Source organism: Athene cunicularia (assembly GCF_003259725.1).
Source record: "Athene cunicularia isolate RWA chromosome 8 unlocalized genomic scaffold, athCun1 chr8_part1, whole genome shotgun sequence".
NCBI classification, from domain to species: domain Eukaryota; kingdom Metazoa; phylum Chordata; class Aves; order Strigiformes; family Strigidae; genus Athene; species Athene cunicularia.
Genome location: NW_020799109.1, coordinates 18,524,907 through 18,552,555, shown reverse-complemented (window position 1 = coordinate 18,552,555; position 27,649 = coordinate 18,524,907). Strand labels below are relative to the sequence as shown.

The 27,649-nt window shown below is 34.9% G+C and overlaps 1 protein-coding gene across 2 annotated transcripts in view; it reads right to left on the bottom strand.

Moving 5' to 3' along the window:
* Nucleotides 1-2,234: 2,234 nt before the first annotated feature.
* KIAA1107 (KIAA1107 ortholog) overlaps nucleotides 2,235-27,649 on the bottom strand; it is a 48,487-nt gene continuing 23,072 nt past the window's right edge. The window contains exons 5-17 of one of the 2 annotated variants that reach the window (XM_026853683.1): nucleotides 26,656-26,736; nucleotides 25,407-25,503; nucleotides 24,700-24,788; nucleotides 24,386-24,488; nucleotides 21,087-21,269; nucleotides 20,132-20,269; nucleotides 18,916-19,045; nucleotides 16,293-16,354; nucleotides 14,577-15,213; nucleotides 14,140-14,230; nucleotides 13,406-13,545; nucleotides 9,913-12,267; nucleotides 2,235-8,578 (exon numbers count right to left, since the gene is read on the bottom strand). In XM_026853683.1, coding sequence (XP_026709484.1) covers nucleotides 8,109-8,578; nucleotides 9,913-12,267; nucleotides 13,406-13,545; nucleotides 14,140-14,230; nucleotides 14,577-15,213; nucleotides 16,293-16,354; nucleotides 18,916-19,045; nucleotides 20,132-20,269; nucleotides 21,087-21,269; nucleotides 24,386-24,488; nucleotides 24,700-24,788; nucleotides 25,407-25,503; nucleotides 26,656-26,736 — 4,576 coding nt within the window. In that variant the 3' untranslated portion in view covers nucleotides 2,235-8,108. Of the gene's footprint in view, nucleotides 8,743-9,912; nucleotides 12,268-13,405; nucleotides 13,546-14,139; nucleotides 14,231-14,576; nucleotides 15,214-16,292; nucleotides 16,355-18,915; nucleotides 19,046-20,131; nucleotides 20,270-21,086; nucleotides 21,270-24,385; nucleotides 24,489-24,699; nucleotides 24,789-25,406; nucleotides 25,504-26,655; nucleotides 26,737-27,649 lie in introns of both variants that reach the window. The other variant, XM_026853684.1, reaches the window with a different exon arrangement.

Below are 27,649 nucleotides of genomic sequence, written 5' to 3'. Positions count from 1 at the left end.
TTTCTGACATTTTGCTAGTCGCCTTTATATCTCGAAAGCATTCTTTTTCCACATACCTACACGGTGCATTTCACATACAGGTGAAGCTGCAAGAGAGAAAGAATAGCTCTGCGGCTGGCACCATATCAAATGACTCCTGGGAGCAGAGCAAAGAACCCCATTAATGCAGGAATAGAAGGATTTTGGGATTAGAACTCCCATATGATGAAGATAATGGCTTGAGCATTTGGATGAATAACTAATTTATAACAAGTGAAAATCTTTCATCAAATTAGTGTTTCTCTGTGCTCTTCTGGGCCATAACCTGTATGTTCTAAATCAGCACCGCTTTTTGATATTGTAGGGCAGTTATATAGGTATCTTCCTTTTTTCTATATGAGAACTGATTGTTCATCTTCACACACATCACCTGTCTTGTTTTCTGGTGACATGATCCAAGAAAAAGTGTTTTTTTCCTTTTAGAGGAAAAAGAGGAGTGAAGGTCCACTAAATGGATAGAAGAGGAAGGTAACATTTTGCAATTTACAGAACACAAATAAAAATTGATGTCAGCAGTCCACAAGTTCAATGAAGTACAATGACTCAGCATTCAAGTTATACATAGGATTTATTATTTTCTGTCATACAGAAATCAAATAAGACTCTTCAGTATGGAGCATGGGGAAGAAAGCTTGTGGGACTATGCAACTGTACAGAGATTCTGGGAACAGAAGACTGTGTTCACAAGGAGTCATTTGGAAATATGCTTACTTAGGCCCCAGCTAATTATCTAGTTTTGAAAAGCAAGCAGGTGGAAAACATGCAAGCATTCAGTTTGAGAGCTTAACACCCTCCCTGACCTTCCCAAAGACTGAGTGGTCAAAATATTCTAGGACCATAAAGCCATGGACTGCAGGTAGTGACTCAAAATTTTCTCCAAATGCATCCCATTATACATATATAGGATTAATTTTGATTACTAGAACATGATAATCCCGCATATGGAGATTGAAGTTTCCTTCTCTACCACAAAGATACAGGAGGACATTCTGTTACAGGTAGGAAGTTTGACTCATAGGTGAGTCTCATGTTCATGAACCTCATCCTCATCCTATGAAGGTAACAAAAAATTTTCACACTACCTACAATGAATCTGTCATGTACATAAGGTTTGTGCTATTTATACTGATTTTAAGCACACTGATTTAATTCTACTGAGAGGATGCCACGCTAGACTCAAGGTTATAAAAAAAGAAATAAGATTCTGTTAAACACAAGCATAAGAAAAATCACACAAATGATTAAATAAGGATTGCATAAACAAGGATGCTGTAGATTTAAGTCATTTGGTAAGATCAGTCTCAAAATTGGCTTATACAGTTACAAAGTTACATGAACCAAAATTTTTACTCAGGTTACCAGTCTTTCTGTTCACTTAAAAATATCCTGAATTTTATAGATGTGGATATGATATCACTCACACTAATTTCAGTGGGAGCTGAGAAAAAATCAGTCACTTTTACTTGTGTGTATAAATACAAAACCTGATGGACTACCTGGGTAATTGGGCTCAGTCCTCAAATTTGTACATTTGAGCCTCTGTTTAGGTTCACCACTTACTCTAATTCAGTTAACAGTCATCATCTGTTAATATGAAAAACCCTATTTTGGTCATCGATGTCCTTGTTAAATCTATCTAGTTACTGAGCTGTAGTCAACCCCCCCCAAATATTGAAGCTTCAGTTGCTGAAGATCTGATCAGTATTCATATTTTGCTGTGCAGTAGGCAAAATATCTTTTGTTGCATGTAATGCAAAAAGTTAGATTTCTCAGGACTTTGATTTCTCTAACGGAAAAGTCTTCTGAGCTGGGAACTTCAGCAATAAATCAAGGAGAACAGGGAAGCAACTTAATTATTAATTAATAATTAAGTTAAACTTAATTCTATTATTAATTATTGCATACTTTAACTGCATCCAGGTGGTTCATCGGGATTAGAACTTTTTTGAGTACCATGTAAAAACCCAACTATGCACAGTGCCTGCCCCCAGTGCCTGTTCCATTGCCCTTTCTGAAAAGTGAATGTTAACCTGAAAGCCAATCCGTAAATGTTTAAGTGGATTCACTCCCATGTTTGTAGAACTGTGGCCTAATTGGCTATACAGTATAGATTGCAATGCAAAGTATAAAAGGAAGATCAAATGTGAGAAATAAACAGGTGTGTGCATGCATGCATTGTAGAGCTTCTTCAGTTATTAGTTACCAAGGTAAAAAAAGAATAATCAAAGTCAGTATTTATCCACAATTTATATCCACTTTTTATATAAATCACTTTTCTCTGTTACAGGTTTAATTTCCTTAAACACACACAGTAGTTGTCAATAGGAGGCTTGGTTTTAAATTAGCCAAAAACCAGATTTGAGCTGTATTTTTTTCAAAATTGAACATATTAAAGCTTATTTTTAAAAAATAGCATGTATAGCTTGTGTTTGAGAGATAGAGCTGAAAACCAGTATGAATTTTCTGCAAGAGATTAAGGCTTCTAATTGTATTGGATTTCAAAGCCAAAAGCCCATTTCCACGGAATCATCCACTGTAACAAAGCTGCTAGTCTCATTCTGTCTTTTGTTCTCAGTTCCTGTGTAGTCCCAGCAAGAATGTCATCTATCAATGTACAGATGTTAAATCACCCCAGTCATGAAATATTAACAGAATGCATACAATTATGACTTTTAAATTGAAGTCTTTCTAGCTGCAATTTGTCACATCTACAATTGTACAATGTTATTAGTAGAGTAAAACTAGAGAACTATGAAATAGATCTATTGGAAAAATAGCATTTCTAGTACATGCATTTAATATAGGTAAGCCCTTAACCTGCTTCAGCTGAGGTCAACAGGAGTTTTCCCTTTGACATTAATGGAAGCGAAATAATGACTTCTTAAATGCCCTGGTTCTGAGCAACAGATGAACAACATAACAGCAGTTCTTAATTCCTTCATGCAAAAGTTTAGACTTTCTGGAACAAAGTAGGATGAGCACGCTACTAATTATTTCCCAGATGGCAATAATATATATTCAGAGTTTTGAAACAGTCTCCTACAATCGGTACCTTGAACAGATGCATTAATTATTTTTTTTTTTAATATTCCCTGAAAGAAACTGAGATAGACAATACTAGGGGAACAGATCCTATGGACAGTCTTTGTGAGAAACATGGGAAGTTCTCTGGCCCACTAGTTCCTCCAAAAAAGTAATAAAATTTGCAAACTCAAAAATTCAGTGTAATTTTGAAATAATTTAAAACTGTAAAAAGTGTGGAATAAGATTATTAAATGTGTACAGTTCAATCACATACCATCCAGAACTTCAGTGTATTGCAAGCAACCCATATTTCTTGTATTTCATTACTACTCTTCCAACAGTATCCAGAGTAGTTTTATTATAATGAGAATATTTTTATCTCAGATAAGTATTTCCTGTGAGCATTGTGTTCCTGCCTGCTGACTTTTTTACATTTTACATGCTGTGGACCTTGACAAAGCCTTAGCAACCTGTTCTAACTTTGAAGTTACCCCTGCTTTTAGCAGGAGGTTGAACTAGAGACCTATGGATGTCCCTTAAAGCCTGTATTTTTTGGTAGTTGTGATTTTTCTGCGTTTTTTATGTAATTCTGATTCCACAAGCAAGTTTTTCTAAGAGAAAAAATGATGAATATATGGAGTGCCCTCTCCACTACCTCTACCACAAAAGCAGATGTTTGTCTTATGCTCTTATCTGATCACTTGTGGTAGCAGCTCAGACTGCCTGCTGATCTCATTTCATGCCTACTTATCACTCCTGATCTTCACTTAGGTCTCAGTCTCAATTCTTTTGCTACACTATATAAACATGGTATAATCTTATGCCTTTAAAAAACAAACCAAAATACATTCTTAACTGATGTGCTTTTCTAACTGTTGCATCTCTCTTAATGGTTAAGCTTAGTTTCCTTCCTTCAATTGTCATACTCCACCAAACTGGCTTCTGCCTGCCTTTCATTCTGAGGAAGCCAATATCTCATTTTGATCACAGTCCCTAAGAACGTGTTCTTAACTAGCCTCAAAAGTGCTATTTTATATCAGCTGTCTTGTGGGCCATCTTCAGTGAAGCCAGTGGTGTATTTTTCTTTATATCCTTTCATCATCATCCTCACTTGACTCCTGTCACCATCTTTATTCCCTTTGCTTCCCTAACTGTTTTTTTTTTGAGCAGATCATTCGGAAGAACCTCCACTTTCCTCTAGGGTTCCAGGTGTTTGGGCCTCCATTTCCTTCTCTTCTCCCTTTGCAATATATGTGTTAGTGATTTATTTCACAAATACTATGTTAGCTAGCATCTATATGTGAAAAACCTGCAGAGCTGCTTCTTCAGTTCAGACTAGACTCTAATTTTTCAAGAAAAAAAATTATGCCTATTGACATCACCTTTTGGAGGTCTAGCCTATTTTAAACAATATATCCATACACATAAAACACCCTTATTTTTGACTTTCATAACATGTCATTATAAACTCTGACTTCCAAGTCCTCTCCTCTAACTTTCACTGATATTTCACTAAATTTCTTGTTACTACCTGTAGGATACAGATATCTTTACCCATTCACATAACAATCTCATGTAAGCTGTCAGGATCACCTGTTGACTGCAACACTGTCTTCTCAGGCTTTGATAAAGCAATTTCATTGCTCTTACTCATTCAAAACACTACGGCAAAGGTAAATTCTTAGACATTATTTTGACTATGCCATCTCTTTCTTTTGCTTCTTCAGTGATGCCCTTTCACTGTTTCATCACATGTACATACCTTGTCTTTACTTTAGGGGTCATTTGGGACCTCTTAATCACTATTCATTTGGAGCCCATGACACTAGCTTTGATTGTTTCTATATGAAGTTTTCAAACAAACCTTTGTCCATTCTCTCATATTTTGGAGAAGAGGCCAATACAGTGGCAAAATCACTGTCAGGAGACATGAGCAGGGCTCCAGAGAACTCAAGTGACTGATACTACTGAACAGATAGCCACCTACATGTGCCTAACGCTTGAACATCCTCTTGAATGAGGAGGGACTGCTAAACAAGGTCAAACAAGGAACAGATGGTTGGTCATGAACAGGGCTCGTCAGGAATATAGATTCTTACAGCTCCCTCATTTTCCAGCCTCCAAATCCCACCCTCTGATTTCCCCTTCTCATAACACATACAGAGAAAAAAATAATATCTAAACTGGTGGTATGCTGAAACCATTGCTAATCAGCTAGACAAATATTGACAGTCTTATTTTTCTTATTTTACTTTTCCATCCATGTGTTTTTTTGTCTTTTGTCTTAACTTGGATTATAACCACTCTGTGAGAAGTCTTTGTTGTTGTTCTCTGTTTGTACAATGTCTAGCCAGTGAGATGCTGGTCTGATTAAGCCTCACAGGCACTCTGGTAACGCAAATTAAAAACAATACCACTTTCTATTCCTGCTACTTCTACAGACACTATCTGGCTGTGGGAAACTGAATTCTATGGCTGCATATGTACCAAGTGAACAATACACCAAATCCTGATCACTGGTCTACTGCAAAACTGTTAAAGGATTTGCAACAACATAACTGGGGACTTGAAGAGAGAAGCTAATTTAATTTTCATACAACTGGAAAAGTAAATTCAAACTAAAAATAGTTAAAAAATCCCTATACGTGACTGTATTTCATATAACAAACATGGAACTTTGTATGCCACTTTTCAGTGTTACTTTTTCAATTCAGCAAGAAGTTAAAAATGTGGGTAAAGCAAAAAATAGACAAAAGCAAGTCTCACTATGTTACTTTTCCTAATCCTTTATCTTCTTTTGATCATTTAATTTTGTTTAACATGTGAATGCCCACTACCAGAATATCATCAGGATTTGGAAGTTGATTAAACTTTATTGTAAACAACTTTTACTTTAGTGTTTTACACAGAAATTGAGAAAACACCATTCCTCAGCCTTCGGTAAGAGCTTCTCTAGAGTTTCATCTTTTACTATGGCTAATGCTATAGTTGTTTCATTTATCCAAAAGATTATCTGCTGTCAATATACCTTATAAACTTGAAGATGAAAAATAGGTTTTCTTGATGACTTCCACTTCTATAAGTTCTAACTCCCTCAATATGGACTGGGATAAATATATTACATTTAAAACATTTTTAATTATGGTATCTCAGACTACTTATGCTCCTGAAAGTTAAGAGTAGGAGAGAGATTTTTATTATGATACTGAACATCTTCCTTCCCTGAGTTTAGAGTCCTATTTCTTCACTGACATAAAGAGAAAGGAAGGCTTTCTTTTTTTTTTTTTCCTGCCTTGATATTAAAGAATGAGATAAAATTCTTCCTCCATTTATTTTGGGGAAAATCAAACATCACTTTTATTTCTGTAGCAGAAGTTCAACAAAGTGGCTTTCTAGATAAATTATTTTGCCTCAGAGCTCTTTGTTACATCAAGTCCAAAGACAAGATAAGTCATAAATTCTTTAGTCATATGCTGGGGCAACTTCATATTTTCACAGAACTGAGAGTTTCTAACTACAAACAAAAATAAATGACATTTCTTAAGAAAATTAAGTTGCACTGTTGGAATTGTGAAAAAGCTTGCAAAACTGACCCTTGTTATCAGTGGTTACAACCATCTTAAGTTTTGCACTTAAATAATTTTAACAACAAAAATGTTAGTAGCTTTTTACTGCCATGTGGCACCCACTTCTGAAGGCACTTCTGTTAATGACTAAGAGGAGGTAGAATACTTCCTGCTTAGATTTTAAGTTGTGGGAATGACAAGCCCTGCTACTTCTGTAATGCAGATATCTTAGAGGGCCTAACCTTTGCAGGGAACAAAACCTGTATGTTTCAGGAGGAGTTCTTACTTTGTAAGAATTACAAATATTTTCTTACTCCCTCCCCATCAAATCAGAAAAGACAATAAATAGTCCTATCCACACCCAAATTAACAGCCAAAAGCAGCAGCAGAATGAACAGTACTGAGAAGTATATCTTATTTCAGTCTTAGTCAGAAGAATGGTTATGTTGGCGTTTAGTCTCAATATAAAAGCTCCACTAGAGGTAGAATGCTGTTACTGCTCCAAAAATGTAGCATCAATGAAAACAAACAAAACCAAATTTCTGAGACTCTTGCTATGCCTCAGACAGCATCAGAAGTGCAAATATAAGGTACTGAAGCCTGAAAGTAATTCTAGTCCATGTCAGACTTCTGATACAACACTAACCACAGCTACAGACTGAGATAAACTTTTGGAGACATTAGACATACTGTTTTTTAGAACAGGAGCATCATTCTACCAACTCTGAATTCATGCACTATGCCATTAAAAGATTTACTTAAATATGTGCATTTCCAAGAAAGAAACAGTGCTCTTCCTGTAGCACACACGTTCTGAAATTTTATATTTAAAGGAAAGACAATGAAAAAAATTTATTGGAAACTTCTGAACGAAACAAGCCAAAAATACAAAAAATCAAATCTGGAAGAAACATATGAAACAAGCTGCTCATATTAATAAGGCCCAAGGCAGATTCATGTTGAAACATTTTCTTTGAACATAAGTATATGCTTCCATCATTTAAAGCAGTGTTGGCACACATCACCTTTCGACACAACCATTCTGAATCTTTATTGTTGTAAAATGAAGTCACCATATAGAGAGCGGGGAAAAAAAAAGGAGAGGAATAGCTCTACTAATGTGCAGTCATCTTTAAATTCTTGCTCAATGAGAACATTAAATCAGAAAGGAAGATAAAAGGGAGGGTGGAAACCAAAATTCTTCTTTCATGTCATCTAATTTTTCTAACAATTCTAGAAAATACATGCTCAAAGTTCATTTTTAGAAAAGACATACATTTAAGTCTTGAAAAATTATTGTAATTGTGATTAAATCTAGATTATAAATTAACATATTTACCTCATTATATCAGAAAGATTGCCTCAGTACCAAGAATTGCTTGTCCTTGACTGATCAGTATTTCAGTATTGTATGGAAACAACTCATCAAAAATAGATTTGGGGAATGGGATGGAGTTCAGTTGCAAACAGTTGATCACCTTAATGATGAGTTTCTAGTTCAAGAATTGTCCATTCCCCTTGAGGGGACGAACAGTCTTCAGATGAAAAGCTTGCCACTGTAATGCTTGCTGAGGAATCATCAAGTGGAGACATAAGTTCAGTCCACCTACTGAATGTGTCAACTTGTGATGTACCCTGAGGATTCGAACCATCTCGTGCCAGAAACAGTGTCTGATTGATAAGACATTGTGCTAAGTTAATGTCTTCAGGAACAGAGTTTTTGAAACCTATATTTGAGTCCTGCTCAGATAACAATTGCCTGAGGAGAGTCCAGTCCTGTTCTGCAAACTGCTGATCTTCAAAATCCACATCTAGAACTGCTGTTTCTGAATCCATCCTCTGCTCAATTGCTTCTCCAACATCCATCTCATATATTGGAGAAAGGGTTTTTGAAGGCCGATGCTCATACATGCAGGTTTGTGCCATTGTGTCATAATCATCTATGTCTCCTGAAATAATTCACAATACTGTACAATGTAAAAATTGCAGATGATCCTCCCCTCAGTGTTGTGTAGAGCAACATTTAACTCATTCAAGAAGGACAATCCAACCAGGTTAAAAAAGGGGGGATGGAGGGTTATACAAAATTGACAAAATTTGAGGCATTTATTTCCTATATAAAAAACAAAGTATGATTTATAAATTAAGTTAAAGCAGCAATCACCACTGGTAATTAACAATAACCTCCATAATTAAGTTTCTGATACAGAAAATGACAATGTAAATATACACTTAATGCACATGAAATTTCTCATTTACTACATAAATTAAATTTAGACCAGGAGGTGCATGGAGGGGATTAATAGAGAATAATTACTGAATGGTGACTTAAGCTATGTCAGCTTAGAAGAGAGCTAAAACCAAAATTGTTTATCCACAGGCTTATTTTCTACACTGCACATGCAAGGGCAGCTGCAGGCAAGGGCAAGCAAACTTAAAAAAAAGATAGTACAACTTGTAATGTCTTCTTATTCTGTGGTCTGGCTGAACATAGATCATCACCAGCATTTCACTACTCCTGAATACACAATAGTTGTAATCAACACTATTGTATATTTTTGATGGGATAAACAGACTGAATTATTGGTATAAAGAAGACAAAACACAAAACTAGACAAGTATTCATTGAACTACGTGAAACGTTAGAACTTTTCTGTGTATAAGCATTAGTTCTAAGTATAATCTCTCTTTTAGGAAATAAGCTTTTATTGGTAAAGTGTAGTATTTTAGACATCTCATAAGTTCTAAATTATAGTTCAAACCTGCTCCCACTGATGTGTATGGCAAATATTCAGTTATATTCAGTGGGAGAAGGATCCAAATTTGTGTATAATATATAAATAAATAAATTACAACAATAATGCATATAGCTGTTTAGGTAAACAGTTCAGTGCGCTTCAGTTAAGGTTATTACTGTAGTTATTGCACATCCCATTCAGACATACTATATGTTGTCAAACAGACAAAACAAATACTAAGTTTCCATCAAAAGCTGATGCTGTCAATGTTAGATTGGATCAAAAATAACTCAAGTACAGACGACTGCATCCAATCTGTCTTTTAGCATTACATAAAATCTCTCGTAGTCAGGTTTCTCATTGAACAGCAGGGTATTGACGGATATTTCAAACAGACAAGCATTCTCTACCCAAGTGAAATACTTAAAAATATTTAAATATAGTTTCAGCCAAATTACTTCAGGATTCAATCCCAGACAAATTGCCAAAGATTCCCCTATTAATTTGTTTTTGAATGACTGAACATTTCTATTTCTGTACATTACCTGGAAGTAAATCAGTATTAGCGCATTCAGTAGTTGCTGGTTGACTGTCTCTCACTTGACCTTCCTGAGTCAGTATCTGATTCTTACTGGCTTCTACAGGTTTTGTAGAGCTGCTCTTTTGCACATCAGAATTAGCTTCTCTCTGATGAAGATCCAAATGACATGGTCTTTCTTGAGATTTTGCATCGCTGTCTAAGTATTTATTGCACTGGTGAAATTCACTAGCCACCTCATTCTTCATATTTACTTTTTGTTTTTCTCCTGGACATGGACTAGCTGCTGAATATACTTTCTCTGAGCACTTTTGTTCAGTCACTGAAGTACCTTGATTCTCCTTCCCTGCAATTTCACTGCCATGAGGATGTAGGAGAGAACTTTCAATTTTATCTGATCTATTGTCTCTATCCTTGTGCTGTTTGCAATCCAGGAGTCCCTCTTCAATTTCCAATGAGTATCTTGAATAAAAAGTCTTTCCATGGTGCTCTTGAGAAACACTGTCAAATACTTCTGAAGGAGTAATAGAATCTATTGAATGGTGACGTGATGTATGAGTTTCCACTCTATCATCAGATCCCAATTCTTCGCATTCATCTACTGAAAGTAAAACAGATCGTTTGAAATTTTTAGTTTTAGAAAACTCTTGATTTGCAGTATCATTTTCTGTTGCATCTTCAAAAGCTAAATTATCAATTCCTTGGAACTGCTGAGTAGGAACATTTGATGGAGTAAAGTTTTCTGCAACATTCTCTGCTTCAGATCTGTCATCTTCTGTTTCATCAGCAGAAGAAGAAACTTGGTCTGCTTCCTGAGTGAACTGAGTGTTACCAAAAGCAGAACTTTTGCTTTCTCTGGTATTGGTCCTTGCACTTTCTTGATGGGACCAAATTTCAGGTCTTTTTCTTGGTATTTCATCATCACTTGTTGAGTTAACACGAAAGAGATCAGAACCCTCTTTTTTCATTTTCACTTCTATTCTTAGGCTGCTGTCATAAATTTTTAATTCCTCAGGTGTACTTGTGTCACTGCTGCTTCTTCCAAGAAAATCGTGGCATAACATAGTGCTGCATTTAGAAATACCTCTTTCATTGGATCCTTCATCATCCTGAGAGCCTCCAGCATCATAATCTTCTGATCTTGGTTTTATATCATCAGAGGATGTCGTTGCACTGCCAGTATCTGATTCAGGACTCTCTTTTGGATCTAGTGCACCAGTACTCCAGCGGTCCACAAAGGGAATTTCTGCATTTTCATGGTTTTCTGGCATTTCGGTAGGATCTATAGGCTCTGTGTAACTGGGTGAATATTTTTCTGTTATTTGTTCTGTGGAACATTCTGAAACATCATCTAAATCTGCTGTAACTGATTTGTATTCAGTCAAAGCTGATGTATCACACAGCAGATCAGCTGTAAGAAATCCCTCCATATGAACCTGAGGAGATGATATCTCATCCTCTTTATTGGTTATCGTTCCAGAAAAGCTTAGTAAAGCATTTTCATCATAGTTAAGACCTGTTTCAGAGTTTAATTTATCACTTTGTTCAGTACAGACTTTTGTTGCTTTTGAATGTTTCACCAGTTCTCCTGAAGCAGCAGCCTTCTGATTGGTTTCCTTGGAAAAGTCTGAGTATCCATCACTGGAAGACTGTGCATAACAATGAAATTCAGCTGTATTATAATTTTTTTCTGTATCTTCAGTCTGTTTAATTCCAGTTTGATCTCCACAGATTTGTCTTACTTCCATTTCATTTTGCAGTGAAACGTGCGGTTCAGAAATAGTTTCTTCTGTAATGAGAGGAGAAGATTCAGATTGTATTTTGTATTCCACATTTTCAGAAGGATCTGATAATTTTTGTTTATTGGGTTGACAGGATGCCAGCAGTTTATCTTCACTGCTACTTTCCATCACAGATTTTAAAGATTCACTTTGATTTGCAGAATAGCATTCATTATTGTCGTGAAGCTGATCTGCCACAGCATCAGCCATGTTTTTTTCAAGTTTGTGTCCTGAACTTCTGTGCTCAGAGGTTTGCATATTCTTCTGGACAACAGGAGATTCACTCCTTGAATGTTTTTGGGCAGACGTTTGAGATTTTAATACAGATTGCCCAGCTGTTTTCAGTTTTGTGTCTTTATTATTTGTAGTATCAGCATGCTTTGGTGGACCCAGAGTTTTAGATGTTATTTTTGCAGTGGCTTTTGCTACAGGTGTTTGTGACTGCTTACTACTCTTCTTCTTGGCTGAAGGATGTTTTTCTGGGAGTGTTGTCTGAACCAGATGTTGTAACACATTTTTTTCTTCATTATGTTTTGGAGATGTTCCTGATTTCAGCGAATTTGGTGATTCCCCCTGAGGTCCTAACACAGTAAAAAAAGACACTATAACAATTGTACATGCCAGTTCAGGTATATTCACCAAATTTATGTTAGTGTTTAAGTTGAGAAGCAGGTTATTCAACTTTTTATGTAACTAAGGGATTTAAGGCTTGTGAAAGAATTAAGAATTGAGAACATGAGAATTAAGAATAAAGATTTAATTGAGAATTAAGAATTAATTGAAAATTGAGAAACTGAATAGACAATAATGCCATCTTGAATTTACATGTCATCTTTAAAACTGAAGCACTTCACAGACTATGCATAAAGGAATTATTTCAACCTCTAACTAAAATAGTCATCACTGGGGATGAAAGCAGCAGCTATCCAACAGAGCATAGAAACACTGCACAGCAACTTAGCACAGAAAGTGATGAGTACTGTATTCAATTTATATTACAGAGGAAATGAGAATACGGAGAAAATAATTACTTATAATGTGATTAGAATACCAGAATTAATGTCCCTGCTCAGTCAGAATATACTGCAAGGTCTTTAATGACCACAAATTGACAGGACCTGTGTTTCTACATCATAACACATTTAAGATAATGTAACTTGAGTCTTCTTTCCCCTACCAGTAAGTGCCAAGTCCAAACAGGATAAAAAAGAGCTCCATCCTTAACACTTTGTTTCTCTGTAAAGTAGGATTTCCTCTGTGTGGTCTACAATGTCATTTCCCACACTTGCTATAAATAGCTGTTGAAATCAACTGTATTGGTTTTTGTGGGGTAGGGCAGTACCAGTAGTGCTGCTGCTAGGGGGGATCACCAAAAAAGGGAGGCATAAACTAACAGTCCATAAAGGAGTTTGCAGTCCAGAAATTTGATATTATAAATGCTTGGCCTACAGAATTTCTGTTGAACCCTGTCATGGTTCCAAGTGCAGGGGATCAACAAATAACAGACTCTGCAAAGCAGGTTAAATAAGCAGAAGAAAACAACGACTGGCAGCAAAACCCATCCTTTAAACGTTTTTAGTTGACACACATTCATTTGCATTTTACAGTTTAGGAGTGTTGCCAAAAGTGAAATATAGAAAAGAGACAGAATTGTTCAGAGGATTTTGTCAAATGCTTGTGCTAAAAACATAATAATGGCAGACTGTTTCATTGCTTTACCTTGGTTCTTGGGAGAACTAGCAGATGTGTTTTGAGCCTTTTGTTGTGCTGCAGAATTGCTACTCGCATTCCCTTTTTTCTTTAGAATAGCTTGTGTATTTTGTTCATTACACCCTTTTCCAGCTGATTTTTTTGTGAGACTGCAAAAAAAATATTATAGCCATTATTTTCAAGCTTAAGATCTAGCAATGTTTAATTATATTTAAACAAGCAATAGATGAGTTTTAATATGCACACTTATATAAACATTGAAAATGCAACCTAAAAGGTATAGTTTTTGAAAATAAAATTTGTGTGTGTGTGTGTGTGTATATATATATATATATATATATACACACACACATACACACACACACACATATAAATGACCTGTTTCACAATTTCACAGTGCTTCAGCTTAATCCAGTTTAAGTATCCCAGAAGTGGTAAATTTACAACACGTTGTGTATTCATTAACTGTTCCAGTATGCAGAATTCTGAATGACCTATAACAATTTAAAAATGATTAGCATGAAACAGGCCAACACAGAAGCCAAACGGATTTTATCTTTACAGCAATGTTTCCAGTAGCTAACTCAAATTGTTTTGCCAATAATGTGCAATAGACAACCATTCTCAGATTAAAAAGAACATGTTAATTTAACAGTAAGTTTAATAGTTCATCTGAAACTTTTTTCACAAAAGTACACAAACATATATACATATGTAAAGCAGCATGCTGATTTGTAACATACCTGCTTGTTGTGACATTAGCCTCAAGATCAGTCTTTTTTTTTTTGTTGGTGACTCCATTTGATGTCTTCACAGATGACTTTGTTTTCACTACTGTGAAGTAAATTAAAAGTTAATTATATGGGGAAATGCATTGCATCTAAGTACCAAATCAATTCTAATATATGAAGATCAGCTGTTGAAAAAGCATAGATGCTAAACTTCTAAAACTTTTACTATTTTATGTGGCTATAGTTGATAATAATGTAAGTCAGTTAATAATAGAGGAGAAATTTACTGGTTTTATCTCAAGCCAATATTCATTTACAGTGGAAGAAGGTGCCTCTTATCAATCTATAGTAGATTTTTTTAAAGCCTCCCAGGCTGTTTTTTCAGTCTATGACCAGCCTGGGACAAATCAGAATGGGACTTTTAAAAAAGAAAAATGTCAAAAAATTACCAGTTTGTTTTTTCCCTTCCTCTACCAATTTATCCTCTTTGGGTTCCTCTGTCTGTTCACTGGCAGTCTGGATATCTATGTTTGAGTTTGCTGACTTGCTGGAAGTTCCTGCCACAGTCATTAAGGAGGGAGATTCCTTCCCTGTGGTTTTTTTCACAGGTTTTGTTTTGATCTGCACGCTTGAGGTTACTGTCAGCACTTTAGGTCTGGCACCTGCAGTTTTTCCTTCATGGTTCTTTAGTCCTTTGCCACTTCCTGAATTTTTTTGTCCACTTGTAGATGATGTCTTTTCTGTATCTTGCTTGGTAAGCATGCTTTCAGCCTTCACATTTCCATTATTTTCTGGTTTTGTCTTTATAACAGCTCTAGCCTTTGGTGAAGCAGCTTTTTCCCCAGGTTTGGAATCCTTAGTAATCTTGGAACCTAGTTTTTTGCCATCTTTCCCCTTTACATCCTCATGCTTTGAAGCCTTATTAGCACTGTTTCTATTGGTGCTGGATGTATGTCCAGATGCTCCTAATCCATCAGATTTCATTTTATCCTGATTAGTGGAAGAATCTCCCCAGCAATCTTTCTTGCTGTGTTCTGTCCAGGAAGTATTCCTTATACCAACAGATTCAGTAATAGATTTATTTAGCTAGGAAAAAAAGCATCAGGAAAAAAAAAACAAAACCAGAAGACATTTATAACACCAAACTAGCCATAATCCTTCATTTCTGAGACACAGCAACTTTTTTAGTAGTACATGAATCCAAAGCAAAAAGATTCAGCATAGAAATAATTCTTTAAAAATTTCTATTTTAGCTCAGATTGCTGGCTTTCAAAGATATAAAAGTACCAGAAATAACTAGAGTGCCTAGTAAATCTGATATGTAATACTGCTCTATATAGAGGATATAGAAATATCTAAGTAGAGTTGCACTTTTACTTTGGAAAAATTACTCTGTAATATTTATTCATATTATTAGTGTCTGCTGAAGTAAGAAAACTTCTTTTGAGTTACATGTACATATTTTCCCAAGAGAAATAAAGACTATGAATTATTACAAACATAAAACCAAAAATTAATTTATAATACATATGATGTTTTTGACCATTACCAACAGTATATCCACCAGATAAGTGACAATATTCATTCCCTCTCTCAGGTAAAGATATATACTGAAACATGGAGAAGTAAGTGCATGAAATGGTATCTTTGTGATGCCAGTGTCATTGCAATGTATCCAAGACTGTCAAATCATGTGAAACCTGTACTGGTTTTCTACCAAATAGTAATGTAATTTTGAGTGTGAGTCTGAATAGAAGAGTTGTTGAAGGCACTAAAATACTTTTTCAGGGCAGGGAATGTAAGAGACTCAGTGCTCTGGTGGATTGTGATAATAGCAGATATTCATTAGCTCAGTAGCAAACCATTTGCTCTGGGAAACAAATCAGTTTCATTACATAGCAACAGGGGAATGTGAGATTCTGAACACAAATTCCTGTCTTTTATTTGAGCTTATCTGTTTAAAAATGTAGCGGAGCATAGGCTGGGTCCCAAGATGTTTACAGTAGTGGCCATTACTGATTCTGCACAAATAACAGTTCACAAAAAATACAAATTTTTCAAAAGCAAATTCCATTAAATAATATGACAAATTAATAATAAATTTAAATCACATGATGAGAATACTTTAGCTCTGGTATTTTTAATGTTTGGATATAAATGTTTACCTGAGAACTAGTGAATACAGGTTTTTTGCCAAGTCTTCGGTCATCACCCTTGTCAAATGCAGCTGTAAAAGTAACAAGCAGTTTCTTTACTATTTATCAGGAAAGAAGGGAGACAGAAAACAATCCAGCCTACTAATTAACATATGAAATCAGAAAGCAGTTCTTCAGGTCCTATAATTATTCTAGGAAGGCTAACTTTGGTGACATGGCAAATGTTAAGTGGAAATACATGGTTTTATGTTCAGAATAAAAAATGTGGTATCTGTAATGAGGTCACATGGCCATAAGCAAGTTGTTTAACTCTTCATTTCCCCATGTTCATAGCAAGACACAGTTTTGTTTTTACAAGCTTAGTTCACTTAAAGCTTACAGTGCACTGAGACCTTTGAAAGTGTACACAATTTATAAAAGGACACCTTTCAATTTAGAGTACTAATGACTTTTAAGTGATGTACTTTATTTTATAGAATATTTATACCCTTTAAAGAAGAGAGTAATTAAATTATACTAGTTTTTAAAAGTGGTAAAGCCAAAATATTGAAATGTACACAGTAAGATCATAGTGCCTCTTTAGATAGCATGCAGCATAATGTCATGAGAATTATCCCTGTGATTGTCATGTGGAATTTTCAGGCAGTGAATGCCTTTTTTTTTTTTTGTTCTGACTGGTTTGCTTCGGGAGAGAAGCATTTTTCAATAAAGCCTTTAAATCAATTGCGCTTGTAGAATACAAAAAGGATATTTATAGACACTGTACAGACCCAGAATCGATAAGGTTTTGGTTTTGTTTTTATTAACAAAGCTGAAAAAAGGTTCTGCAAAAAATGTTTAAAAAAATTTAACCATTCAGTGCCTCATGTTCTGACATACTATTTATACATTGATACATTTTTTGTATGTATAACACAAATTCTGCTGAATTCTTATTGAAGATACTAAAAAGTAATTTTTATATAGGTCTGTAAAAATGACACAAAAGGTATGCTGAAAATGGCACCCCAGGGATCTAATCCTTTTTCTAGCAATGACTCTGCACATTAATACATACCAATATATTAAGACAAAATCCATATAAACTTGTGCCTAAGAAAACACAAGACATGTTGTGAATAAAAAACCATACACTATCATCTGTCTTCTTTTGGCATTTTCCCTTCTCTATTATAGCCTTCTAATTCTATATAGGTTAAATCTCTAGAAGATAAATGACCACCAGAAATCTTTAAGATGAAAGTTGATTTAAGTTATCCTAGACATATTACACCTGAAGATTAAAATTTGTCTACCAGTATTGTGTGATTGCTTTACCTGTTATTGAAAACAGATAATTTATGCAACATTTCAGCCTGTCTGTTTACATATAAAATGTATGCTAGCTCTGAGTTATAATTTAATCTAAAAGAAAACAAAACAATTTATAGCAAGATGGAGTTTGGACAACTAAGGCACACCTTTGTTTAACATTATTGTTTTGTATTGAAAGCACTAGTGCAAAGCAGCCTAAACATTATTTACAATAAGAACATGATTATCCTAAAAATAAACCATCCCAAACCAAAAAAACCCTCCACTCTTGTTTCTAAAGCCACACTAGAGCCAACTTCTCAGCTTCTGAAAGGTTTCATAATCCAGAAAGAAATCATAAACCTGTTTTATATGGTAGCAGTGAGATGTTATTTGACTACATCCTTAAATCATGCTTAGAAAGACTGTCACTGCATCTTTCTTTCAGAATGTAATTGTAGAATAAAATTTTCATCTACCTCTAGGCATAAACAATTTAATAACTATCATATCCTAGCTACTAATGTCTTTAACAAAAAGGACATAAAAATATTTGTTTCTCCTTTGATCAAAAGTGATTTTATTTTAAAGAAGTCTTCAACACATTCTTTTCTAACACTGTACTGTCAAAGATAATATTCAACCATAACCCAAACTCCATCATCAGTTCTGCATCCTCAGAACACTTGTATACTTCAAAACAAAGAAACGTTCAGAACAAAAACTCTTTTTTGTTGGAAGTGCTGTCTGTTAAAATTTTGAGAGAACACTATGCAGCTCCTTAGGGGCTCTCTGCAGCAGCATACACAATATCACAATGCCAATCAACTGTGAAGTCAAGCTATCTGCATTTACTCATGGTGTAAGAGATAAGCATTATGCAAGAGACAAGCAATATTTATACATTATGGAGAAAACAATAAAGGATAGAAACTGAATTCATAGAATGGATAATCTGCTTTGTGCCGATGTAATTCATCCACAGTTTTTATCTCCTTAAAAATGACAGAGATGAGGTTTTTAAAATCCTACTGCAGTATTTTCAATAATTTGGAGTAGCTGTAAATAAGCACAGAATCAATCTACATGGTTTTGGTTCCCATTATATACAGTCCTAAAAAGAAAAGCAGGGGAAGCTTTTCACAGAACATGACTTACTGATTTCCATGTTTGAAACTAGCTAAGCATTCTGTCATGCTTCTATTCTGAAACACGACTTCAAAAACCTAAAGCATTGCAAATTTTGCTTTAATTTCTATCTGGCTCCACCATACCCCCTACAGTTTATCTACTAAACATACTGCTAAAAAATTCTAATGCCATTTGATGCTAGACATACCTGCTTGTATTTTATGTTGATAGTCTGGCCTCATCAGCTTCCAGCTTTCTGTGTGACGAACAGCATAAAAAGACTGAACCAGGAAGACCCAGAGCTTATCACGCAGAGCCTGGATCTTGCACGTAAAACCCTGTGTTCAAGTAACAAATCAGCAGCTGGCAAGGGGCATATTGTCATAGCAACCAGTCATTATTCCTTTCAGAATCTACTTACTCCCTAAGCTAGATCAATGATGTCATCACTTATATTTTATAATGGTCTGGTAGATGGAGATGCTGTTTTTGAAGGATTATTGCCCACCACAGTAATTTTAAAAATCCTTTAAACCAAGGCATACTACAGCACTAGAAAACACATTGCACATTGCACACTCTCTCTTTTTTTTTTTTTTTTTTTTTTTTGTTGTTAAGAACCCCATAATAGCTCTTTACTGTCAGCTGTGTCACAACAAGGTCAAATACTCTAGGGAAAAATAATGTATCTGATTAAATTTTCATTGCTTTTACCAAGAAGATCTACGATAGCACCAGACTGCAGTAATTCATTTTGCATTTTTCATTCTTTGCTTATAGCATAATTCTGGATTTTAATCAGTATGTCATACTATTCATGAATTACCCCCAGCATCAGATCAACCACAGTTTAAATATCATTGTTTAGATTGTGTGGGTATACAGGGTATGTTACACACATGGAGACTGACACCTCCCTCCAAACCAAAACACACATACTAGATTAAGAGGCAGTCCTCACTTCAGAGGACAGTCTGAACAAAAGCAAAGGTAGCTGTGACTTTTACAATAAAGGGGGTAGAAGTACACAGAGAAAGAGAATAAGCTCTTTTCCCCTGTAAGTTAAAGGTAATGCGACATTTTAATTTTTTTTTTCTCATCACAAATATCACAAATTTAAAATGATGGTAAAGATCAACAGAGTGCGGTGCCCATGGGACTTACATTCTCAGTAATACACCATAATTTTATTGCCATCGGTAGGGTTTATCTTTAAAAGAAAAAATTGTTAATATCCAGTAAACAAATGGCAACATTTTCTGCACTTCCAACAGAACCATGGATTTATGCAGATGCTTTTCTCTGCGACCCCAACTGCAGGACTGAGCCACCTGAGTTCAAACCACATCATCTGATTTGAACCATTACATGAAACAAACACCAGAATAGTTTTTCCTACAAACACTGCACACTGAAAAACCTACCATCTCCTTCACATTTGTGGAGTCCAACAATGTATCTACAGCTACAAGAAGAAAGCAGCTATTTTCATTATTAATACTTTTTTCAATTGCATTAAAAATTACTTCTAGAAGGTCAGGTTTGCTGCTCATTGCCTGTGCCTGAGGAAACAACAAAGGACAACCGTTTAAAACAAAAGAGTGTATTTCATATGCAAAAGCATTACTGAGCAGAGAGGATCTGCTATCACGCTGTGCAGGAGGTATTCCAAAGCTGAGCATCTTCCTTTGTATTCATTCCATAAACCCACCCCTCTCCAGGCCTCTAGCAAATCATCCTAAAACCTCCCACTAACTCACATTTTAGGAACAAGCATACTGTGATGAATTCACAGCCACATGCAACTCTAGATTCAAAGACAAAATGTTTTAACATCTCCCTATTTAGTTTTTTAATCCTCTATGCATATTTAAAAAAACTTTCATGGGAGAAATTAACCAGCTAGATGACTAGATATGTTCTCACTAGGACCTGCAGCATTGCCCCATTCTTGTGACTCACAACAAAAATTAGTAGAAGTTTGAGTATACTGCTAATACTCATAATCATTCTTGTAAGTACATGCTGTTGTTCTAGGGGTCCAAAAGCTTTTTCAAAGCTTATATATATACTTATCTCTTTTCAATACAGAAGCTGTCCCACTAAATTAATTGGAACTTTTGCTTCACTGAGGCACATAACCTGAACGCTGTATCAACCCTGTGTATCAAAGTATTAATGTGCTTTAAAACAACACTGAAAAAAGCACCACCCCCAAAACCAACTTAGCACTGCTTTTTTTTTTTTTTTAAATTTTCAATAGAATTGTACTTTAAAGCAAACATTGAAACTATTTTGATTATTTATCAGCCTAAACTAGCTAAAGTACGATATAATTCAGTTTATTTGGAATCATACAATAACTGAGGGTAGTTTTACCTGCAACAGAATAGAGAAGCCTTCACTTTGTACTATGTGTAGGAAGTTTGCCACAATAAATGTTACACATTCTTCTTGTAGCCTAGACGCCAAGGCCACAGCTGTCTCTGTCCATTTCACTTGGGGAAGACTATTGATCAGCCGGTCAGTCTCCATCAAAAAGAAAGCAGCATTCTTATGGTTCTTAAAATAAAAACAGAAATCAGCCTGTTGCCAAGTAATCACCTAAAGAATTGCTGCTCATAAAACAGCTTCCGTTCAGTTACTGAATACTTACACAAGGATCCAATCATGTATTAATTTTCCTTCTTTAAATAAATTTGGTTTTTGATAATTCTGAACATTATACCTTTGAAACTAAAGCAGACAAAGAAAAATCTACTGCTTCTGGTTTGCCTGCTGAAGTTTCCAGTAGCTTTTCAACTGTGTATCATTACATACTGCAGTCCTGAACAAAATAAGGTAAAAGTTAACTGGAGAAATTGAATAGAGAAAAACCTTTTAAGTCACCCAAAGATGTAATAAATTCTTGAATAAAATGGGTAAGTGAAAGTTTTAGGTTAGTATGGATGGTCTAGCATTCAGGATCCATAAATACCCAAGCATTTTCATAGTTATGAATCCTTTAGCTTTATTTAAAGGAGACATGCATCAAATATTTGTCTTCCCAGATGGAGTTTTAACTGAACTTGCCCTCTTTGTTGTCTAATGTTTCTCTAAGAAACATAACTGTTATTTAAAACAAGAAAACAGATTTGCTAATATTTATTCCCCTGGTCTGTTGCACTGCATCAGCACAGTACCTGAGGGCAACTTCTACTGACTAACACATCACTTAAAAAGAACTTGCAATTTATTGTTATCCACATCAGAATGGATTGAAAGCTCTACTCAACGTGACCTAGCAGGTCACTGATAAATTATGCAGGAGGATCAGTAATGCTGGAGAAAGCAACAATTCAGACAAATACTTGACACAAAACTCCCTACTGTAAATTCAGATTATAATCATGTCTTTCCCATGCAAAGTAGAAAGCAGGGAGGATTTTCTTCATGCATAGTATAGTTGCAACATAAAATCTGGCCAGCCATATTTCAAGTATATGCTTTTTATTATTTTACTTATCTGTGGGCAAAACCAGTTTGCTTCTATGCATATAAGGTAAATTAAGGATTAAGTATATGCTTATGGTTTGATCTTGCTCTCACTGGACTCAATTACAAGCTTTCTGAACTGTCTAGAATTCAGCCCCTGCTCCTTATTATGGGAGGCAATAAGCATTTACTCCCATTAGACACTTCCAGTGAAATTAAAATGCCTTCATTGACTTCTAATCAGATCAGCACTTTGTAGGAGTGGCTTTAACTGAATTTTACTTCTTTTGTTTTTCCTAACCATTCTAAAGTAGAGTGCACTTATCTAAAAAGACAGTAATTTTCTTGCATGTAGTTGAGGCACCTGTGGTAAGTACCTGAACAGCGTTTTAAACTGAACTCCCATTTTAATGTTTCTGTGTTCATCATTGTGGCTTCCCAAAGATTTTCTGATCAGCAATCTCCTTTTCTTTGTACCTTTTCTTCCTGAAAAGGGCTGCCCCACATTAGCTAGGTTTTACATTTCCAAGACTGGTAAATGAAAGAATCAGTAGAGTCATATTGTTTAACTGGCTGTAACTATTAAAAAGCTTTACAGCAGAGAACTGTAGCAGCAGAGAAGAGGATCTTAAAACATACAGTAGCCCCTGCAAAATTAATGTCAGACCTTTTCTTCTTTCTCCCTCGAGCAGCTTTATGCATTTTTGCAGACTGTCAAAAATTCCACTGGGAATCCCACGAGTTTTTGGACTGGGTGTCTTAAGAGCTCAGAGTTAAATGATCACTTACCAGAACTGTTCTGTGGACCAAAGAGGCTTATGCTTTATTTTTTAGTTTTGCAGTTCTAAATGCCTTCTAGGCTTCAGTCTATAAAATACTAGTGATTCTTGCAAAGACACACCAATGCAAATTTTAAATCAGTAAAATGGGAACCAAAGCACACTTTAGTTCAGACTGCAAAAGTCTTCCAGAGAAGCTGGGTACACAGGTGGAGCAGTACTGAGTACCACAGTGTACCACCTGAATATGCAGTTGCAGCCACCACTCACAGCTGGCCTGCTGTCCTCAGCACTGGACAGGGTAAGTACTCCATCAAAGAAATCCTGAGATAAAAACAGTCCCAAGCCTTCACAGCACTTTCAGCGAGGGGCAGTTCTTGGCCAGAACCACTTAGGAATGCATCTCTTGAATTAGGGGTATGTTTAGGAGCGTGGGTAGCCATACTTGAGCTATTTAGCTTGGATAACAATAAGTAACAACAGTAACAGAGAGAGGGAGACAAGGACTTCAGCATGAGATACTAGACATCACATACTTGGCTGTCTGGTGTGTGCTAGCACCAAAATCATCCTGTGGATGTTACCTGAGCTAGTTACATGAAACTTTGTGTATGCCAGTCCACATTATGGCTACATGTATACACAGGCAGTAGCTGTACCGGTTTACCTTTAGCTCCTCTATATACTCTTCATATCTCTGTTACAATTCAGTGTATTTACAGGCTAATTGCCAGACCAAATTCCTGTTACAGGTCTAATTCAAATCTTTTAAGTCAGCTCTGAGGGTAATTTTATACAGAAACACAATTAGAAAGTACTTAAGTTTAGGCAGATCTAAATTGGAACAATGTTAAGTACATGCCACAAAAAAACGAATGCTAAGCTTTGAGGAGATCAATACTGTTATCTGAGAAGTAGAAGATAACATATACTATACTGTTACTTCAGTTTTGAAAAGTCAGCTTGCCTGCAAACAAGTGGCTTGTGATCACTGATAGCCAGTGATCACCCAAAGTCTGGAAAAATAGTACATTTTTTCCAAATTAGAATATAGGCAAATAGGAAAAGGCAATCACAAATTATAAATGCTGCCACCTAACAGAAATTGATAGAGTGGTTTGCTGTTCTTCACTATCTGAATACATAATGCTGCTCTATGATATCACAGCTCTGTTTTATAATAATTTTTTATTGTTATGCTGGACTAGGATGTGATTATCACTAGACTGTGTGCCACAAAGCATAACAATGATATCTGCACAACAAAATATTTTTTGTTATTTTAACGGGAACTTTTATATAGTGTAAGCATACTACAGATTTAAAATAATGTATTTATTATCTCTTAAATTACATTGTACAGCTAAATAAGGAAAAAAATTACATTGCTCTATTTTTATATAAAGCACACTATATACTACTTACCAAAGAGTTAATCAACATAACAAGACAGTTGTTCTGAAGTTCAGTAGGTAAACTGGCAAAGCTCCTCTCTGACAAACATCTTGCAAAATGTTTTCCTACCCATCTGTTGAAAAGAGAGCTTTTTTTAGGTAAGGAAAATGAAAAATGTTCTATCTGCAATTGTTAGCATGTGATACCTCTAAATTGTTATGAAGAAAAAAACGTTTAAAATGCGAATGTTACATATGTCAAAATAAACCAAATCACACAAAATAATTTCAACAGAAAGCAGAGAAATTAAAAGCATAAACCATAATTTATTTTATTTTACTTACTTCATGCAAGCAGCATATAGGTTTTCGACTCCCAATGAATGAGCAATAGCCATGCATTCTAGTACAGGTTGCTGTTTTCCAGGAACAGGCTAGAGTTGTTAGCAAATTATCACAATTATTGTACATTCTAATTTATGAAAACTGTATAGATGTATTTCAAACAGAAGTACTGGTAGCTACCATGGTATTTGTTTGCCTTTATGCAGAACAGGGAAATCATCTGCTTCCACACATGTCAATAAAGTAGTATTCAGCCTAGTGCATGAAAATGCATGAAAATACTCAACTCTAAGCAGTACCACTAAGCTAATTTTAATAGAACACAAATATTTTCTACATATATGCCATGAAATATGATATACAAATATATAGTATTTCCATATTCCTATTAAGAACAATTCCATATACAATGGAATGTATTAAATTATACTCCATCTAATTTAATATATTGAATTGTGTGAAATACTGTTTTTCATCAGTTGTGGTTTACAACTTTCTATTCACAGGTGGAGGATATCACAGGCCTTACTCCCATCATCAGTCCCAGTGAATTTAACAGATTTACACATAAGAATAGGGTCCACTGACTTAAGCTAACACTTTGACAAGACAGTTGTTAAGTATCTTGTCAATATGATTTGTAAGTAATAGAATCAAAATTCTTCTTAGGCTTCATGGCTCACAAAGTAGCAGGAGAACTGACATACCTTTTGGAAAAAATTGCAGTAATCTCTTTTCAGAATGTAGATAGCTACTTCTTTCAGCCCATCTAGCCCATACATATCTGCAATGCCCAACATGCGACTAAAGAGAAAGCAGTAGCAACAAGAATCAAAAATCATTTTGATATAAGCATTGTGCTTACAAGACAATTTACATGCTAATTTCACTTCTGTGTTCAGTCAGAATTTACTGCAGAAATAGACTGATAACCAAGTGTGAAACTTGCCAAAGAATAATGTTCAAACAGAAACGTGTATTGACCTAAAACCAATCTCTCAACCACTGAGTTCAGTCTGTATAAAAGTTAAGCCTCAGCCACTAGCTGAGAAACTGTTTAGAAGACTCTCAGTTTCTCTGTTTTAAGGTAGCAAGTGAAAAAGATATTTGTGCAGGCAGAGTTCTGGCATTTTGTAGTTTTTTCCCAATGATTACATAAAATGTTATTGATGACATTGTATCTGAGAATTATGTCCATTGCAAATAATAAAAAGCACAGTGAACAAACTGTTATTCTGTATAATAAATATAATAATTTTATTTCCTGTATCAATTCATTACCTAAACATTGACACTGTGGCATATTATAAACAATTCCATATTTTAATTTTAGATAGATAAGATTTGAACAACAATTTCTAACATTAAGAAATAGTAGCATTTTAATATTTAGTGGCAGATTTCAACAGGTAGTATAGAACTCGCTTCAGGGAATAATTCACACATATCAGAACTTACTTCACTAATACAGGATTATGTATTACACTGTGATTAAAAATTATCCCAGAGAAAATGCTAACGTTTACATTGGTTGCTGTATATAATCTTTTGTGGACCTAAGATTCACTACTTAGCCTTCACATCAACTTGAATGACCATTTAAAAATAAATTCCAAATATTAACTGTTAAATACTATCACACATTGTATATATTATTCTGAAAACTAAGATACAGACAAATTGGAAATTATTTTGGTCTAAAACACCCTCCTGCTTTTCACTCTCATAGAATATTCCAAAAATGACTGGCACACCTTTTCCAGTAGCTGTCAAATAAACAAGATTTCAACAGCTTTATTTTTACAATTTCCTCAAGTATGTTTAGGTGTGAAGATTATTACATTTGTCATTTTTGTCTTATTCATATTACAGGAAGAAATTTCCTTACAGAACAAGTTTGTTCCTTACAGAACACGCACAAACTACAATTAAAAAATAATAAAAGTTGACATATACCCAACATCAACTTTGTCTGGGAAGTCCAGAATACCTCCATATATAAAATGCAAGATGACACTCATTTCTACGTGGCTTATGCTGCAAAAAAAGAAAGAAAAACAAAATACAAATAAAGACATGTCCCGAATAGAACATACCACATTTCTTAGCCAAAGGAAGTTGGTCAAAAGGCTGATACATCATCCAGCTGCTGTGTGAATGGAAGGTGAATCTGATAAAATTAAAGCTATTTTCAAGATTACTGCAATGTAGAAGTATCTAAATGGACTATATTTTGGGTGAGTTTTGCTGAAACTTTGTAATACTTTAAATCTTTGAAAATAAGTCATAAGCAGACTAATACTGGCATCTAGATTATTTACATTGATAATATGTAGAAAAGATTTTTTTCATCATCTCCAAGCTCTTTACTAGTAATAAGTCAATTATCAAGCAACTATATATTTAGCAATTGTTCTATAATAATTTTAATCATAGTTTTTATGATATATTTAAACTTTTCCATTAATAAAAATACATTTAATAGTTTTATTACAATGTTAAGTAGGAATGTTGCATCTCAAAATATTTAGAAAAAGTTTTTATGCCTAGATTCAGGTTAAAAAATATGGAATTCCTACACAGAGTAACGTTTACATCCTTGCATTGTCCCAGCACCATAATGCAGAGAGGCACAGAATGTCTATTTTAAATGGTAGACACAATGTCCTGGTACAATACATTTTTGTACTTACATATGTATGTCTCAGTGTGCAATCTTCAGAACCCATAAGTGCTGTGTACATTAGTGTAAATCGTTTATAGTCATGCAGATTGAGCTAAGACCCTTTAAAACATTAGACATGTTTAAGCAACAGACATCCATGACTGAAAGCAAAAGGAAAAAACAAACATTGCAACATGCTGAGAAGCAAAATCAGCACAGTTGTCTCTCTGCATATTAGTACACGATAGCCATAAAATCAGCAAGGAGGAGTTTCCCCACAGTCTT